Genomic DNA, 19,012 nt, shown 5'->3' with positions numbered 1-19,012 from the left:
ATACGTCGACGACTTATTGGTGGCTGCTGATACTCAGGACATTTGCAAAATTGCTACAGTGTCGTTGCTGCAACATCTCTGTGAGTTGAATCACAAGGTGTCACCTTCTAAACTCCAATATTGTTGTCAAGAAGTAACCTATCTAGGTCACTTATTGTCAAAGGAGGGAAGGAGATTGACCCCTGAGAGAATTGCAGCGATTGCGCGAATGGCTGTGCCACAAACCCAAAGAGATGTGCGTGCCTTTCTAGGTATCACGTCGTACTGCAGGCAGTGGATTCCTAATTTTTCATTGCTAGCGAAACCATTGGTGGCTCTTACGTGCAAGGATGTTTCAACTCCTTTACCATGGACGGAAGAATGTCAGAAAAGTTTTTCTGAATTACGTGATTCATTGTGTTCGGCTCCTGTGTTAGGTACCCCTGATTACAGTAAGCCGTTCACGTTATATGTTCACGAGAGGGAAGGTTGTGCTTTGAGTGTTCTAACGCAACCTTTTGGTGGTAAGCAACGTCCATGTGCATATTTTTCCTCGACCTTAGACCCAGTAGCTAGAGCATTGCCGAGTTGTTTGAGAGCAACTGCGGCAGCTGCGGTCTCTATCCGACAATCAGCAGGATTGGTCATGGATAATATGCTTACGGTGATGGTTCCGCATGCAGTCGATACTCTTTTGAATCGAACGAAAACTCAGCACTTGACGAGTGCGAGGTTGTCTGGGTATGAATTGACGCTCTTGGCAAGCCACATTCAGATAAAACGTTGTAATGTCCTAAATCCGGCAACTTTGTTACCAATTAGTGCAGAGTCAGATGAAGTAGCAGAACATGACTGTTACTTGCGGACAGAAGAGGAAACAAAAGGTCGAGTGGACCTTAAAAACACCCCATTGGAAGACCCGGATGGCACTCTGTATGTGGATGGGTCATGTTTTAAGTTGCCGAATGGCGATGTGACTACTGCTTATGCTGTTGTAACATTGAATACTGTTGTTGAGACTGCAAGATTGAATCAGAATTCTGCCCAAGCTGCAGAGCTGATTGCTCTCACTAGAGCATGTGTGTTAGCGAAAGGGAAACGTGTGAATGTGTACACCGATAGCCAGTACGCTTTCGGTGTAGCGCATAGTTTTGGACGATTGTGGCGAGAGCGTGGTTTCTTGACGTCGCATGGCACGAAAATACAGCATGGCCAGCTTGTGAACGATCTTTTGGATGCATTGACTTTGCCTGCGCAAGTTGCAATTGTTAAGTGTAGTGCGCATCGTAAAGTGACGGATGATGTTGGTCGTGGTAATGCGTTTGCAGATGAGATTGCTAAGGAGACTGCCCGGAACCTTAGCACTCGAATGTATGTGACGAGTTCGGTTAGGTGGCCTACAGAATCAAGTATGTGTGAAGATACCATAGAGAGCGTGAAAGCAATTCAGAATGAGGCCACTGAGACTGAAAAGACGAAGTGGAAAGAAAGTACGGGAAAGTTGGATGCGAATGGTTGTTGGATTGATTTGTCAGATCAGAAAAGATGGATGTTGCCTGATGCGTATGTGCTGGCCGTTGTGACAATGGCACATGGGTTAGCACATATTAGCGCGAAAGGCATTTGCAAGTTGCTGGCTGCTGTGTGGAAGAATGATGGAATTACGAAATGTGCTGAACGTTTGGTGAAGAATTGTATGGTGTGTATAATGTACAATCCTGGCAAAGGAACCCCAACTCCCCCTGGCAGTTTTGCTCCTCCTTCGTATCCCTTTGAGGTGATCCAATTGGACTTCATCCATATGGAGCGATGCAATAGCCTGAAATACGTTTTGGTTGTGGTTTGTGCATTCTCCCGATGGATCGAGGCCTATCCCCTCAAAGACAATACTGCTTTGTCTACTGCGAAAATCCTACTGAAGGAATACTTTCCTCGGTATGGAATGCCTAGAGTCGTGTGGTCAGATAACGGAAGTGAGTTTGTTGGAAGTGTGATGAAGAGTGTGTGTAAGGGCCTTGGAATTAATCAAAAATTCCATAGCGCCAATCATCCCCAGTCAGCTGGATTGGTTGAGGGGTACAATGGCACCCTTAAACTAAAACTAGCGAAGATTCAGGCTACGACTGGACTTTCGTGGCCTGATGCTTTGCCTCTAGCACTACTGTCAACTAGGGCGACTGTACACTCCCGAATAGGGCTTAGTCCCTATGAAATAGTGTTCGGCCGTCCTGCGAATGTGTGGGGGGTTCCTAGGCCAGGAATATTCTCTGATCTTGAGTATCCGATGTTGATTGACTACTTACATGACTTGACTGCTAAACTGAGGTTAATTCACCAACAGGTTTACGACGCCTTGCCGACGCAGACGGAGGGTCCAGGCCACCAGCTCCAGCCCGGGGACTGGGTGGTTACTCGCAACTTTTCACGCAAGAACAATCTGGACCCCCGATTTACCGGACCTTACCAGGTACTCCTGGCCACGAGGACTGCCGTTCGTCTTGAGGGGCGGAAAAATTGGGTACATGCTACCCATTGTAAGCGAGTCCCTATTCCTCTGCCGGCAGACCCGTGGGTAAGGAAAGGCATTGCGTCAACAGAAACAGAAACATTGCCGGCGTTTGTACCTTTTAGCGACGCACAGCTTGTTGGAGAACCCTCAGCGCAGCAGAGAGCCACTGTTGAACACTTGTCAGCAAAAGACTCAGGACCAGATCAACCAACTGATCAGCAGGACGCTGTTTCTTCAACGGATCCTTTGTTCGACGAGCAGACACGTCCCGGGAAACATCGATATTCTTTGCGATCTCACACTAAGGACAAATAAAATTTTCTTGCTTTGCTGAAATTGACAACTGCAATATCTTCGTTTCCCATGATCAGTTTTGAACATTCGTATCATTGAAATTTTTTTGTACATATATCAAGCTTCTTCCTTGTATCTTTTTTTACTTCCACAGCTGAGAGACATTGTGCTTATATATATACATATTGTGTATTAAGGGCCGTAGGGCCGCGCGCGTACTTCCTTCTGGACAGTAGGTCTTGACGCTAGGTTAAAGGCCGTCGGTTCCTAGGAACTCCTGGGGATTGACTATTGCTGCACAGAACGAAGTGCGTCAAGAAACGTTGCGGACGGTCGTAGGGAATGGCATTTTCAAAGCTGAGTGATTTGGAAGGAGCTCAGGCATACAGATTCAAGCTGCAGCAACTCAGTCGTACCAAATGTTTCATATTTCAATTGTTTGTGTTGTTTTTGACTGCTTCTGCATTATTGGCGGGTGGGGTGTATTACACTATGTCTTACTTCTTACCTGCTACCCCTACTCCTACTCCTCACCCTAATCTTACCACTACTGCTTCTCCCCATTCCTTTCACATGTTACCGGAACACGAGCAGGCTAGACGTGTAGAATTCCGCAACAATTCCTTTATTCAGCTCCTCCATCAGCATCAGTTAGTGGTTAACACTACTAATTGTTGGGTGTGTGGGTTGATGCCACATACTGCGGGTAAGGGAATTCCATATCTGGTGTTACCGTATAGTTCCCAAGGGTCAGCTCGAGCATTCCAAACAATGTTTCGAAGCACACTGGGTTTCCACCCCATTCAAGAACAACGTTCCCCCAACTCTGGTCCTACCTCGTATCAGAGGCTGCTATCGATGGCAATAGAGGATATGGAAGATGAGATCCATGATCCTTTTCTTATCCCTGAAGAGGAGGTACAAGCCTATAGGGTCCTAAGTAGAGGGGAATATAGTATGTTCACTAGTGAAAAGCAGCTTAAAAGCTCGCCTCCAATATGGGTCGTACCCCACACTGGTAATCTTTGTCTTGTGGGTCGTGGTTCGCAAGCCCTACCTGGAGCAAGTGCTTGCACTGAAAGTTACGTTCTGCCAATGTTCTCGTCCCCTGTGTTTCTGGCTGCCAAGGGTACATACTTTATCTGTTATGATCGTGCATACACATGGTTGCCCGCAGACTTCATGGGCTCATGTTTTATTGCAAATCTGTTGCCTCCGACGTTCACTGTAGATGCCGATTACCATAAGACTAGAGTTGTACGAGGCGTAATTAGCGCAGAGGACACTGCCGGTCAAGAGGCAGGAGACTTTTTCAAGGGTTTCCTCCCGTTTTGGGGACCTATGGTTAATAGTAGGAACCTGAGACAGTTGACTCGAGTGGTAGAATCGACAGCTAATATTACTGCCAGTGCCCTTGGTAATATCACCACAGAACTTCAGGCGGAGAGACTTATGACGTTACAAAACCGTATGGTTTTAGATGTCGTCTTAGCAGATCGCGGTGGGGTATGTAGGGTGATCCATTCGAGCTGCTGCATTTTCATTCCAGATAATGCTCCTACTGTCTATCAAGCCATCTCGAAGTTGCATAAGATCTCCGAATCCATACACGTGGATGTAGGGGATTGGACGCTACTTGGATGGTTTTGGGGCCTGATATCGACTTGGGGTTGGAAGATTCTGATGATCATCGGAGTTGTGGTAGTGTTCCTGTTCACGTGTTGCCTTTGTGTGCAGTGTGGTCCTGCCTTATGTGGCCTCTGTGCTACAACGTGTATGAGACAACCATCTGTTACCAAGGGGACTCGATTGGACAGAGCTATGCTACAACGACATCTTGATGGTCTGATGAATATCGAATATGATTCCGACTAGTGCTTGCCTACATGAGGGCAAAAGGAGCGTCTGAGGTTCCGTGACAATTGTAAGTGGTGTTTTCGACTCGCACGAATATGGTCGAGTCTTGTATCTATGAACCGCAAATGACGAGTTTAGTAAGTGTGCGCAGTTTCGCTGTGCTAACTTAAACCGTTCGTTTGTTATGTGGGTTTTTCATCTGTACCCACGGGTTCCATCTTAGATACGGCATCCATTTTGTCTCTTGCCCTCAAGTAGTCAGCGAACGGACGCTGTCCGCTTCGCGACCCTGGGACTCCCAAGATATTTGCGGAAGACACATGTTCTTTGTAAGTGTCTTTATGACGGGGGGGTTGCTGCTGTAAGGCAGGTGGCGCCGCTCGAGGCTCATCTTGCCGCACGGGCTTATTGTCTCAAGCCGTGCATCTCATTAGGCACGTCCCTTTGATGCCTGTATCTCGTGTTTCTCGATACCTCCCCTTTTACACCCTTTCCGATCTCCCCACTGTCTCCGTCTTCCTCTGCACCTGTCTTCGCTCCTATTTCGATCTACTTTACTGCTGATTGGAATTTGTTAATGGTGGGAAGATGGGTTTTTACAGTTGGGAACCGCCAAATGTTTCCGCACTTATGTTCCGGACCTTGTGTGTTTCAAAGTGACCAAAGCGACCCCTCTGGGAGCTAAATGTGGGAACCGGGTTGTAAACTTTTGTGTTCAATGTTATCCTATGGGTAAAAACTGTATAAAAGGAGCGATCCACAGAACCAATTTGAAGCAGTCTCCCCGAACTACACTTGATGTACTTCCTGTGACTTCTGTGTTCCCTGCAGCAAATAAACCTTGAATCTTTGACGTCGAAGGAAGTGTCCCGCGTCTCTGTGACTTGTACGCCGGAGCAGGTTACCCACGAAGGTTTCAGGTGTTGTGCCCTGGCACCGCTGGGTCGAAAAGAACCCAGTCCTTCAGGGTGGCCCGTACTGAGGTGGATTAAACGCAGGTAGGGGCTCTACGGGGTTAGAGTAAGGTGTAGGGGGTCTAAAGAAGGGCTGACAAATGTCAGCATCTGCTCCGTGCAGAAGGTGAGGGGCGCAGGACAGGGTCAGCCTGTTTCATGGTCTCGTGGGCTGATTCACCGGATATTAGCACAAACATTGCCTGCAATGAACAAAGGTGCATGCACGCGCCTATATCGTGCAAAAGGCCCTTACAGTGCGTTTTAAGTACAAAACTAGCCTGCTTTGCAAATGCCGGGCACTTTTTCAGCTATCTGGACTGCTATTAGGGCCACTTTTATTTCTGCCCCAGTACGACCCTGGGGTTGAGGCTACCAATGGGTTCAGCTGGGTGATGAGGGCCCTGCACTTGTGTGTGTGTGTGTGTGTGTGTGTGTGGGGGGAATGGGGGGGGGGGTCATTCAGGGTGTGTAATTGCAGAACAGATGAAAGGTGCACGCTCTCTGGTCATGAGGGTGTGAACTTGGTTTCGGGGCCTGTTTTCCAGGTGGTCGCTGTATACCGAGGGGCTTCTGTCTGTAAGGGGGTGTTGGGGGGGAGCTGTACGGGGCCTGAGCTGGGAATGTCTGCAGGGGGCTGAGGGGTCGGGCGGGGCAGGTCTCACGCGTATCCCCTCCCTCCTCAGGTGAAAGTCTGGTTCCAGTACCAGTGGACCAAGTTCAAGCGACAGAAACTGGAGGAGGAGGGCTCCGAGTCATCCCAAAAGAAGAACGGCACGCACCACATCAACAAGTGGCGAATAGCCACCAAGCAGGTTAGCCCCGAAGAGATGGATGTGACCTCCAAAGACTGAGCCCTCCCCAGGCTACCGAGGATGTACTGTATCTGCCGCCGCCGCTTTTACCTCCGCACAGACACTTCGGAGAGAATAGGGCGCCCAAAATCACACAGCGCGGCTCTGCGCTGGGAATATTCGGGGGAGCAAAACAATGTTTTCTAGAAATAAAACTGAACCAATGACAGGGGGAGACAAGGGAGAGAGGCCCGGAGTCAGGTAGCAAACAGGCACCAACCCAAGGTGATGTGCCAGGATTCAATGTTTCTTGTAGGTCTGCTCATAAGAAAGTAAACATATCCACAGTACATTTTGCACTTGACAGTTTTCCCATATCATCTGAACGAAATCAATTCAGCCATGTCTTCGAAACAACCTAAAATCATAAAACCTTAATTTCGAAAACTTGAATTGCACGGGAAGTGTATAAAGAAACATTTCAACTTTTTTTTATTTGCGCTAGGTAACATGTTCTTTAATTTATTAGTGCATTTTCGGTTTGACTGGAAATGCACCAAATCTTCTATACTACTATTATAAAGAGAGAACAGAAACCTTTTGGCAAGGTAAACTCGTGAACCACAGCGCCAATCCACATACCCAATACATTGTTGTAATCCTCAGGGTGTGCAGATGTACATAGGCTGCATAAAAAAAAAACGTAAATTAAAAAATTAAACTTTAAAAACAAAGTAGTCCCCTAAAAGTAGCGCCGGCTGCGACGTAGCGCTGGCCGCGACCTAGCGATGCCGGCAACGTGCGTGATGACGACAGGCGGGGAGGAGCGGTGACGAGCAGCGAGGAGTGGCGGTGAAGTCCGGAGCGCGGAGAAGAGCGGCGGCTCGGGTAAGGCAAAGGCGAGGCGGGCGGGAGGCGGTCTGGGCAATGTTGGGGAGGGCGGGGTAAGGCAAAGGCGAGGCGGTCTGGGCAATGTCGGGGCGGGCGGGGGTCGGGGCGGGAGTGCACCCAAGCCTGAAATGTTGCCCCCAGCCCCCTTCTGCCCCGGGCAACGCTGCCCCAATCCGGAAATGCTGACCCCAGCCCCCTTCTGCCCCAGGCAACGCTGGGGCGGGCTGCTAGTTTACTTATAAGTCCCTAGTAAATTGCTGCTCCCTTTACCCAGGGCCTGTAACTCAATTACTACTAGTGGCCCTGCAGCACTGATTGTGCCACCCACTTAAGTAGACCCTAACCATGTCTCATTTCTGCCATTCCAGAGCCTGTTAGTGCAGTTTACCATGCTATGGCGACTTAGCAAAATAAACCGTTTGCAAGGCCCAAACCTTCACTTTTTATTCATATGGCACCCCTAAAGCAGGCCCTGGATAACCCAGAGGCCAGGGTGCAATGCATATAAAAGTCAGGACATTCACGTATAAGTTTCACATGTCCTGGGAGTGAAAAATACTTACATTCGGTTTTCACTACTGCAAGGTCTATCTCTTCCAGGGGACAACATTGGGATTACCTTATTATCTTTTATAAATGTTATTCCCAATTGCACAGAGATATACTTTTCAAGAGTGGTGTCTCTGGAGTCACAATTTAAAATCCAAACTTTTGATGAAGCAGGATTTTAAATTGCGATTCTGAAAATGCCACTTTCAGAAAGTTGTGATTTTATTACTTTAGCCATTTGGTGCCTGCTGCCTGTCTCATATCACATGTCTAGGGTGGGTGACAGTTGGGCTTTGTGTATTCCCCTTAGATTGCCACACACAATGGGAGCTTAGGTATGACTTGATGGGACAACCTGGTAGGATGAGAGGGGGGAGCTGGACCCAGCCTCACTTATATCTGAACAGGCTGTGTCCTGTCCCCACAGAAAGGGCTGCATGTCCCCACCTCCTCTGGTGAGTCTGCAGCCAGGGCAGGAAGGTAGGACTTGAGATCCCTAGAAAACTCCAAGGAGGCTCTCAGAAGAATATTCTGAGCCACTGTTGTAAAACATTTGTGAGCGTTGAAAAAGTCGTACGAACACGACAAAACACGTGTCGGCTGCCTGCTCTTCCAACTTGCACTTTGAGTCATCTACATCAAGACTCCAATGGAACTTCCATTTGTCTACTAAATTGCAACTGACATTGTTTTTGTATCAACTTTTACCTGCACTGTATTTGCATTTGGGTTTATTAAAACCGTACTGACTACTAAGTCGGATAATAAGACATACCCTTCAGTGGCACAGCTGGATATAAGTACTGGACCTCTGACGCCACCAATTCAGTACACTTCTAGACCTGTGAAACCTTCAACAGGAAAAAGGACTGATGTGCTGCTGAAAAGACTGTCACTCTGCTGGGCTGCTGCTTTGTTGAGCTCCCGCCTGCTGTGCTGACCTACTGACCTCCTGCCTGGATGAGAAGGACTGGACCTGCATCAGATGAACCCAGTGTGACTCCAAGGGATAGATGGCTGGCCCCCTGATCTGAAGTCTCAGGGACATAAAAGACTTTCAACCCACCTGCTTCTGCACATAGACCCTGCAATCTATCTGCCCTGCCCAGTGCTGCCACCCGGGTACTGCGACATTGGAACTGTACCAAGATATAGCTGCAGCTTAACCGGCGCATCGTCTGCTGAGCGACGAGTCCCCAAGCGGAACCAAATGCATCTCCTTGGCTGAGCAGCTCATCTTCGAGCAATACTGACACATCATCACTGTTGAGTGGATTGGATGCATCGCAAAAGACTCACATCACTGCAGCCTACCTCATCTGGGGCCGGTACATCGCCTTCGGAATTACAGTTGCACAACACTTTACCCGAAGGAAGTTCCTTGCATCCCGCGTTGACAGCAGCCTCAATGATGACAACAGATCTCCGCATCACAGCTTCGCGGCTTATCAGAACAGACGCATTGCCCCTGCTTCACCTCACATCTTCAACACCGCAACACTCGCACCGTAAGCCCCATCAATAGGATTCTTGATGCCCACGCAACAGGACCACGCCCGCACCCTTGATACACTTCGAAACCAAAGTTTCGCACTGGCTGCCAACGCATCTTTGACGTGGATCCACTCTAGTGCTCCGCAACCAGGATTAAGGTCCTTTGGTTCAGTAGGCCTAAGTAGCTGGTCCGTGCACCATCAAGGTCAGCCTGAACTTTTGACTTTGTCCCAGTCTGGTGCAACCAGATATCCAAAATAGCACTGTTTGCTTCTTGGAGCTATTTTACCTAAAATCTTTGAAATTCAATATCTCAAGTACTAAAGATTGGATTTTTATCTTTCTGGTCTTGTTTTATTTATTAAACTAAGCTCAATTGTTTTACACTGGTATGGAATCTTTTTGTGTGGTGTTTTCACCATGTTACTGTTTGAAGTGTTGCACAAATACTTCACGCATTGTCTCTAAAGCTAAGCCTGACTGCTTTGTGCCAAGCTATTAGAGGGGAGCACAGGTTACTTTAGGGTTGTCTGCTTGTTACCCTAACTAGAATTGTGGTTGCTTCTTGACTAGGACTCATATCCCAGTCAACCACTAACTCAATTTCTAACAGATTCTAAGATGGCCGCCTATTTTAGAAATAGTAGCCGCACAGGATTTAGCACACAGCAAAAAGTTGAGAAAGTAGATCTTTTTCAATGAACTAATTTGTGCTTTATCAATGGCTTGTTATCATAACCAGCACAGGTCTACTGTAGTCCACGCGAGTTGTCCCATAAGACGACTATCAGTGTACAGTTGTAACATTTCAAAGATGTACATTATAATGTCCAAAACAATATACATTTCCTAAAACGGCACAAGAAAGATTCTCAAAGCGCCCTTCTGCCCTTACAGTTAGTCACAGGGGGAGACCAACAACTGACCTTTACCTACTATGAGAATCTGTGGACTCCATGGAACAAAACACTGTGATATCTTTTTTTCTGGTTTCGCCTGGCAAACAAGAAAACCGCCACAACTGGGATTCCAGAAGCATTACTAGAGATGGCATAAATAACGTAAAGAGACAATCACCATAAGAACACCTTCATGCCAGCCTCCCGCCACATCACTGTTGTCCAGATTACATCCGTACGGTATTCCATGGTGGTGTGTCGTTTGTGCCCTTGCACATCACTCCTATGAATTGCATGGCTCCGCCAGACTGTACCTTAAAGGAAGGAACCTTCAGAGACCAAGTAAGTGAAACTTCATGTTTATTCAAGAGGTTTATCTGGGAGCTGTTGGTGGTACACAGGTCAGTCACCACGTGTCGACATTCAAAACGCAACATTCCACATTACATCCAGAGCACACACCAGTGGAACGCATCGCCATGACGCAACACCTATGGTAAAAGGCTTTCTATGGCGCAATTGGTAGTAGAGTGTGAGTGACGTGCATATGAGTGAAGGGTCTTTTGGGCAGATTTGGGTGGAGATATGCTCCGTTTTCAACAGTGCTTGTTATAGCTTTTTAAGCTGAGCCTAAGACGTGCACATGCGCTGCTCTGCGAGGCATGCTGTATCTCCTCTATGGGCATTGATCAAGCCCCTCGCTTCCATTTATTTCTTTGTATACTTTTCTAAATTTCCTTTCTTTCTGTGGCTAATTTTCACATTTGTCACACTTTTTGGTGGGTGGATTCCGACCCTGGTGACTGGCCCTGTTACATGTATCATTGCCAAACAGTTGATTTCATTATTTTTTGATGCACATCTTTTTCTGTTTCCTTTGACTCGTGTAGTCTGCACGTTATGCTTCTGTGTTCTTTTACAAAACACGCTAAATCGGATGCAATTTGGTTTGTGGGTTCTGGTTGTTTTGTTTTTATGATTAACAAAATGTGCTGAATTAGACAATATGAAATCTGTGTCAGCACTGTTCCTGTTGTTGCTTCCCACCTCCAGCTTCGCAGTATGAGCCACCCTCTGAGCTTCAACGGCCCCTCAAATCCACCAAAAGCTCCCATCATATCCCAAACAAATCTTCAAATTACTAAAGATCCCCAAACCAAAGTGTCTTTAAAAAATGCTGCATACACTTCCCAACAATACATTTCAAATTATTTCTCAATGGGCGAGTTTACACCTACTTATCGGGGAAAAACACTGTTGTGACTCAGGGTTAAAATGGCGGTTGCTGAAAATGAGCAGACTAGGCTCCCACGCCATTAAGTTCATAACGTTTTGGATGTTCTTTCCCAATGGCCTCTCCATCTGTGTGAGAGTTTTGCACCTGCGTGTTGCCGAACCCCAACCAATCACAGCCTCAGGGATATCACCTACAGGTAGATAATCCCAGGACGTTACACGTTTCTGCAGCTGCGGTCACTGGTTCCGCTATCGTGCTGGGGAGTAACACCAGTCTCCCTCTCGCCACAGCTATCCACGTCCATGCTGAAAGGTATGCAAGCACCACTTATAATGTCTGTTCTGTCCTTTGCCTTCAGACAAGAGAAATCTGTTCTTGGAAATGGGAAAACACATTTAAAACAGTTAGCATCGAAGAACTGTGGCTCTATCCGCCAGAGTAAGTGCGTCCTTGAGGGTCAGGGACCGCAGTTTACCTCACTCCAATCTAAGCATTCAAATTTAGACTTGGAGAGTGAGTCCGCGTCACGCCTCCTTCCTTAACCTACCATTAGTGACTTTGAAGATGCCTGCTGCCCTCTCTCCACCCACAGAGTCTCTGCCCCACCCACAATACTGACTCTCTGGGCCGCAGTCACATGCTGCCGAACAGGAAGAGAAACAGTTGTAATATTAACTCACGGCTACATGTGATATACAAGTGCAAGCACAGGAAAAGGCATGTGTACTGTATTGCAATTCCATGTATGTAATTGTGAGAGGGATGACTGGAGTCAGGACGGGGGCACACTATATGCAACCCGTGGTTTCCCGTTTTCTGATGTCCAAGGGACTCCCAGGGCAAGGAAAGAGTTAACAGCGGGAACTCGCTCCTCCTCACAGGAAGGAGAACGTCCCTTACAGAGGATTGATGAATGGGCAACCAGTACGATGAACGAGGAGGCGGGACAACCACTACGTAAGGAGAGGGGATACCCGGAAGAGGGAGAAGAGAACCAGGAAGACGTGTCGTTGAGGACGAGGCAGGTGTAGGAGAACGACGACTACACGCTCGAAGACACGGAGTGCGTGACGGAGTCGAATAAAGAAGAAGATGATATCGGGGAAGCGGAGGACTGGTGTGAGGAGTGGTGGACGCCCCCGGGGACCGCCCATAAGCCGCCGCAACACAGGAGAGTGGCGGCAGACGTGACTCCGGGGGAGCGTCATCCTGACCACATAGAGGGACAATATCTAGAAGGAAGTCCAAGGGAAAAGAGAAGAGTGACCAAGTGAAACCTTGAAGAGACACCTTACTTGTTGGAAACTAATATTCTTTTTTACTAATCAAACTAACTCTTAATAAACGACACCAAACTTGAGCCACATATCAAGCCTCCTAGATTCTGTTTCCACCCATTCCTCCCACAGTAATGTTTCTCACCTCTTTAATACAACTGTTTCTTTCCTATAAACGCGTCATACATGTGCTGCCCTCAAAGCCCAAAATCACAACGCTGTAAATTCAACAATGTAGAGAGGCTTCCACTCCAACAGTGAGGCCTCAGTGTGCCCTGGCAGAACTTCACTTTTTTACTGCAGTCTTTCCAGATCTTCACTCTTTTGTCATGTGGTTCTGTAATTCTCAAACCTGACTCCATTTTAGCCTTGCCCTCACGTAGGCCAGTGAAGTAGGCCCAACGAACAAGTGGCCTTGCCTTCTGAGTTCGTGCAAATATTAATTTGGGTTTTTCTGACTCTGAATGAACTGCAGAGAGAGTAACCCTTTTCACCTGAAACTGACCTTTTGCAAAACCAGTTTCACTAGCTGATTGTTGTCTGAGTTTTTCAATCACTGTTCAGGACCTCGTTAACCTTAAGTTTCCTTGCACATATCTTATCCTAAACAATATCTAAATTGTTTCTTTCCTTAAGACTTTCTTTTCTAAACATGGGCTTTTGCCATGCGTCGTGACTGCCATCTGGTGTTGCCTTTTATATAGGCCTCAGAAGTTAGTTTGTGAGCAAAGCAGTCTGACCTATTGTGAATCATATATATATATATATATACATTAAATAAGGATTTCTTCGTGCGCTGGAGTTAAATTCAGAAGCTGGCCTTTCACCTGGAATTGACCCTGCCAAGCCAATTTCCCTGCAAGATCGTTATTTACTTTCCCAATCACCATTCAAGACATTTTTTTACTTTTTAGTTTCTTTACGTTTCTGTTATCTTTCACATTATCTGAAACTACTTTTCTTTACTGTTTCTTCATTTCATGGGTTACGCTTCCAATTAAGGGTTTGTTCGGGCCTTCCAGATTATTATTTAGATATGCCTAAATATTAACTTATGGGTTGGGACACTGTAAAATGAGCTTTACTGTATGATGCTGTGTGATGTCATGTATTTTCTATTGGTTGAATTTTGGTGCAGGAGCGTGCATTTTAAATGTACCTTTTTGTGTATAAATAGGGATGTCTCGCCTTAGTAAAATTGAGCAGTTTCTTGAGTTGTACTCCGTGTTGTAGTGCTGGGATTTCTGCTACTAGCTGCGGCTAATAAATTTGATCTCTGACGCCACCTAGAAGTATTCCGTGTCTCTGTATACCAAGGCAAGGGAACCCAGAGGACTTTAGGCGTGTCCCTGATGCCGCTGGGTATTTGAAAACCCGGTTCTTCAGTTGGCGTGGCCAACGTGGGACGACTTCAGTGGTGCCGGTCCAAGCCCAAAGATTGCGAGGAGCCACGTGAGGAAATTCTGGAGGAGGGCCCCCACTTCATCGACCCCTGCATGTCGGCGTGGACCAAAGGTCTTTTCTGTGAGGTTTTCCGCTTTCCAACAGCTACGAAGGACTGCTGCCCTGACTGTCGCCTTGTCTTGGACCCTCCAATTGATGTTTGTAAAGCGAGACGATAGACGGTCTTCTGGTGGCGTGACAGATATTTGGTTAAGTATAAGTAGGTCTCTCCCACGACTTTTTCTGGTTCCTTGGTTTTGATTTGGTTGCTGCAGTACCCAAAGCCGAAGGGCTTGTATATTTACGAGTGTATCATTTTTTGATTATCTTTGAAGTTTGAAACCAGACTAGTGAGCAAGATGCCTGGTCTTGGTAAATTTGGTAATTGGTTTGTTTGTGGTAGTAACAGGGATTCCCGATGGGAGGATTCATGTCCGATACCTCCGGTTGGAACTCCGACTTATGAACTTTACTCAAAACACGGAGTGGGCCCTATTGCTTATAATGAAGTATGGGTCCACTACACTAAAAAGGATGGTTTTTTACGATGGCCCCCACATGGTAGTTTTGAAACAGAGATTTTAGACAATCTAGAAGTTAAGCTATTTAGGAAGAATGCCCGGCCGGCAATGTTGGACTCTTTCCGCCTTTGGCGTAAGGAAGCCAAACAGAGAGAAATTAAGCAAGCAAAGAGAGATAGGAAAGATAAAAATATGTCAGTACTACAAGCTGCTAGACAGTTTAAGGAAGATGGAGAAGAGCGTGCGAGGGAAGTCTTAGATAGACAGTGTTGCATGGCCATAGATAAATGTTATCCGGCCTTGCCGTCTTCTCCTCCGAAAGTGATGGAAGACCCTGAAAAAGATCCTTTGATCTCTCATTTACTGAGATTGCCTCCTCCCTATGTGCAGGGTGCTACTATGCCCCTATTACCCCCGGTTGTTCCACCCTTTGTTGTTCAACCTCCTGCTGTTGTTCAGCCACCCGGTACTCCACAGAGGGTTTTGCCTTCTCCTGCGCAACCCATTCTAGGGTCGCCAGCCTTGCTATCAGCTTTGCCTCAAACTCCTTTGCCTTCTGCTTCTGCATCTTCGATTTCTACTGTTCTTGTCCCTACACCTTCCTTGCCTCAGAATACTTATTCTCCTGTTCTTATGTCTGCTTCTTCTCCTTCTGTTCGAAAACGAATGACAGAAACTGTTTCTAATTTGTTGTCACCATTGTTTGGGTCACTGAATATGACCCCTGTTTCGGAACGTAAACAGAGTCGTAGTCAGCTTCCTAGTTCTGAAGAACGGACAGTGTTGGATTTGTTGGCTCGTAGGTGGATTTTGAATGCTCCGAGGTATGATTTGCCAGCAGTTATGGATGTTTTCTTTCAGTGGGAACCGCCTAAGCAAAGGTATGTTTTTGATGTAATGTGTACTTTTCTGCGTCAGGAATGAGAAGATAATGAGTTGGGTCCGATTCCGCAGGATGTGCGCGATGTTCAGTCAGATTTTGCCAAAGGGATGATAGTGGAATCTGATGTTACAGATGCTGTAGAGATGATACTTGCTTTCAGATCTAGGCTTTCGCCTCAGACATTGTATGAACCTGATTCCTCTGTTAGGACGAAAGTGAAACAGTACCCTATGAGAGAAGTTCCTCCAGGATGGAAAGAAGCAGTCCAGGCTAATGTAAATCAGGGTATTCAGGCCGCTCCGGCTCATTTTCAGCGAGTATGGGTACATGTCCCTTGTAAGAGAGCAGAGGTCTTGGCTCTAAAGCAGACCTTACCTGACCCTCGTAAGAATCCTGCTGGTTATTACAAGGAGTTGTCCCAGACAGTTGAAGCGTGTATTATGAATTTAGCTGACATCGATATGTTGATGGGTAATGTAGTCCCTCAACCCTTGTGGGCGAAGATTCGTCATGAGAATCATGCTGCTGAATTAGGTGATACTTGGGCGAATATTGTTCCTGCAGATGGTAGACAGGAGGGAGGTGCTAAACCTGAACCTCTAGTTTCAGAATTACCAGGTAGAATTATTAATCTGATGAAAACGATGATGCCCGCTTTACGAGTGAATTGGGATAAGTTAGCAGCATGTAAGCAGAAGAAAGACGAGAGTGTATCTGATTTCTTCACTAGGTTTGAAGAGACGTTTATTGATCATAGTGGCCAGGATATGAGTACGGAGGGTGGTCAAAGGTTGTTTGTGGATACATTTGTCTTTAATTTGCTTCCTGAACTTTCTAAGAAGTTAAAGGACTCTGAGAGTTCATGGGCTGTCTCTTCGGCGGCCCAGATATTGGCTACTGCACAATATTACGAGAATAGGGATAAAGATGAGAAGGATAAAGTGGAGAAGAAAACAAAAGAGTTAAAGACGAAAGTTCTTTTGCTGCAAGCTTATCCGCCTCGTCAGAATCAGCCTCAGTTTCAGCAACCTCCACAATTTCAGAACTTTTTACAGAAGCCGGAGCCTTATGTTCAGTGATTCTTTCCTGGCCCTAATCAGTGTGCTTATTGCAGAGAGGAAGGTCATTACAAGAATAGTTGCCCGGCTTTTTTACAGCGTGCGAATGGTGTATCTGGTCAGAGAGGTCGTGATAGTTTTCAGCAAGCTCCTTGGGGTAGGGGACGTGGTGTGTTTCCCCAGAATGAGCGTTCCTCTTCCCTACAGAATTCTGCGAATTATTTTGACAGACAGAATGTTCCGGGTGGTCAGTCTGCCCAGTATTATGTTGAGGATTACTATGTCGAAGGTGAGAGTTCTGGTTATAATGATAACTAGGACAGCCAAGGACAAAGTGAGGGAGTAGTGTCAGTTCCAGTAGACCAGAGTGGACCTTATGTTGAAGTGATTACATCAGGTGTGGTAGAACCTTTTCTTTTGAATACTGGTGCGATGAAGAGTTCTATTATGCACTCTAAACTTCCTGGCGCACCTTTGTCTGGCTTGACCAATGTTTCAGTAGGATTTTCAGGTGCCCCAGTTCGTAATCCGGTTTCTAGTCCTTTTTCCCTTTCGATTGGCCCTTGTAAATTGGAAGCTCCACTTATTTTAACGACTGGTTGTGGTGAGAATCTGTTGGGTTTGGACTTGCTGAAAAGATTATATGCGACATTGCATTGTTCTCCTTCAGGAGTACAACTTACCCTCGGTAAGAAAGTGATTTCCCCAATGTATTTGTCTAAGGATTGTTTGCCACTGGAATTGCGTTCGCTTCCTGATACACTTTGGGCTACAGGTCCAAATGATGTTGGTCTTTTGCAGATTCCACCATATGTTGTCACCCTTAAGTCAAATGCTAGGCTACCTCGTATTCCCCAATACAAGATCTCGAGTGATGGTGAGAGAGCTCTTTTAGCGATTGTTTATGATCTGGTTGAGAAGGGTGTAGTTGAGGAAACGAGAGGTAATGTTTGTAACAGTCCTGTTTTGCCTGTCCTTAAACGTACTGATGCTTCTCAGCCAACTGTGTACCGGTTTGTGATCGACCTTCGAGAGATAAATAAGATAGTCGTGCCACAGTTTTCTGTGGTACCTGATATCACTGCTTTGTTGACTTTGATTCCTGCTTCGGCAGCTTGGTTTTCTGTCATCGATTTGAAGAATGCTTTCTTCAGTATTCCTATTGCTGAGGAGAGTAGGGATATTTTTGGCTTCTCATTAGGAGGCCGAAGCTTCCGGTTTAAGAGAGCTCCCCAAGGTTATTGTGAAAGTCCCTCCATCTATAGTCAGGCGTTGAAAACTCAGCTTGACGGTTTTGTGTTACCTGTTGGTGCTACTCTTATTCAGTACGTCGATGATTTGTTGATTACTGCTGATGATGAAAAGATTTGTAAAGTGGCTACTCTTTCTTTGTTGCGGTATTTGTCTGACCTTCATCATAAAGTGTCACCTTCAAAGTTGCAATATTGTCGCCAAGAAGTGCCCTACTTAGGTCATCTTTTGTCGAAGGAGGGAAGGAGATTGACCCCAGAACGAATTCAAGCAATTGAGCAAATGAATGTACCATCCACACAGAGAGAAGTGCGTGCCAATTTAGGTATTACATAGTATTGTAGACAGTGGATTCCCAATTTTTCACTGTTGGCAAAACCTCTGTTAGCATTGACTCTGAAAGATACTCCGCATCCTCTTCCTTGGTCTGACGAATGTCAGAAAAGTTTTTCTGAACTACGCGATGCATTGTGTTTGGCTGCTGTGCTGGGTACTCCAGACTATAGTAAGCCTTTCACGTTGTACGTGCACAAGAGAGAAGGTTGTGTGTTGTCAGTGTTGACACAACCATTTGCGGACAAGCAGCATCCATGTGCGTATTTCTCCTCTACGTTAGACCCAGTTGCTAAGGCGTTGCCGAGTTGTCTGAGAGCTACAGCTGCAGCGGCTATTTCTATCCGACAGTCTGCTGGTTTGGTATTGGACAATACGTTGATTGTGATGGTCCCACATGCAGTGGATACCTTATTAAACAGGACTAAGACACAGCACCTTACTAGTGCACGTCTGTCAGGTTACGAGTTGACATTGTTGGCTAGTCATGTGCACATTAAAAGATGTAATGTGCTGAATCCAGCTACGTTGTTACCGATCTCTACAGAGACGGATCCTCAGGAACAGCATGATTGTTTTCTTCGTAAAGAGGAAGAAACGAAAGCTAGAGTTGACCTCAGGGATACTCCCCTTACGGATGTTGATGGTACCCTATGGGTAGATGGTTCGTGTTTTAAGCTGCCGAATGGTGAAACGACTGCAGCGTATGCTATTACAACTTTACATACAGTTGTGAGACAGCACGCATACCACAGAATTCTGCACAGGCAGCAGAATTGATTGCACTGAC

The 19,012-nt window shown here is 46.4% G+C and overlaps 1 protein-coding gene across 1 annotated transcript in view; it reads left to right on the top strand.

The window, feature by feature from the left end:
* The window catches only part of LOC147678918 (uncharacterized), a 474,950-nt gene that overhangs the window by 382,284 nt on the left and 73,654 nt on the right, over positions 1-19,012 (top strand). The window contains exon 3 of the mRNA XM_086944690.1: positions 11,815-11,894. Within this exon, the coding sequence (XP_086800816.1) occupies positions 11,815-11,894 (80 nt within the window). The remainder of the gene's footprint in view (positions 1-11,814; positions 11,895-19,012) is intronic.

Source organism: Lissotriton vulgaris, chromosome 11 (assembly GCF_964263255.1).
Source record: "Lissotriton vulgaris chromosome 11, aLisVul1.2, whole genome shotgun sequence".
In the NCBI taxonomy this organism is placed as follows: domain Eukaryota; kingdom Metazoa; phylum Chordata; class Amphibia; order Caudata; family Salamandridae; genus Lissotriton; species Lissotriton vulgaris.
Note: the sequence above shows the minus strand (reverse complement) of the source record. Positions and strands in the feature narration are given on the sequence as shown.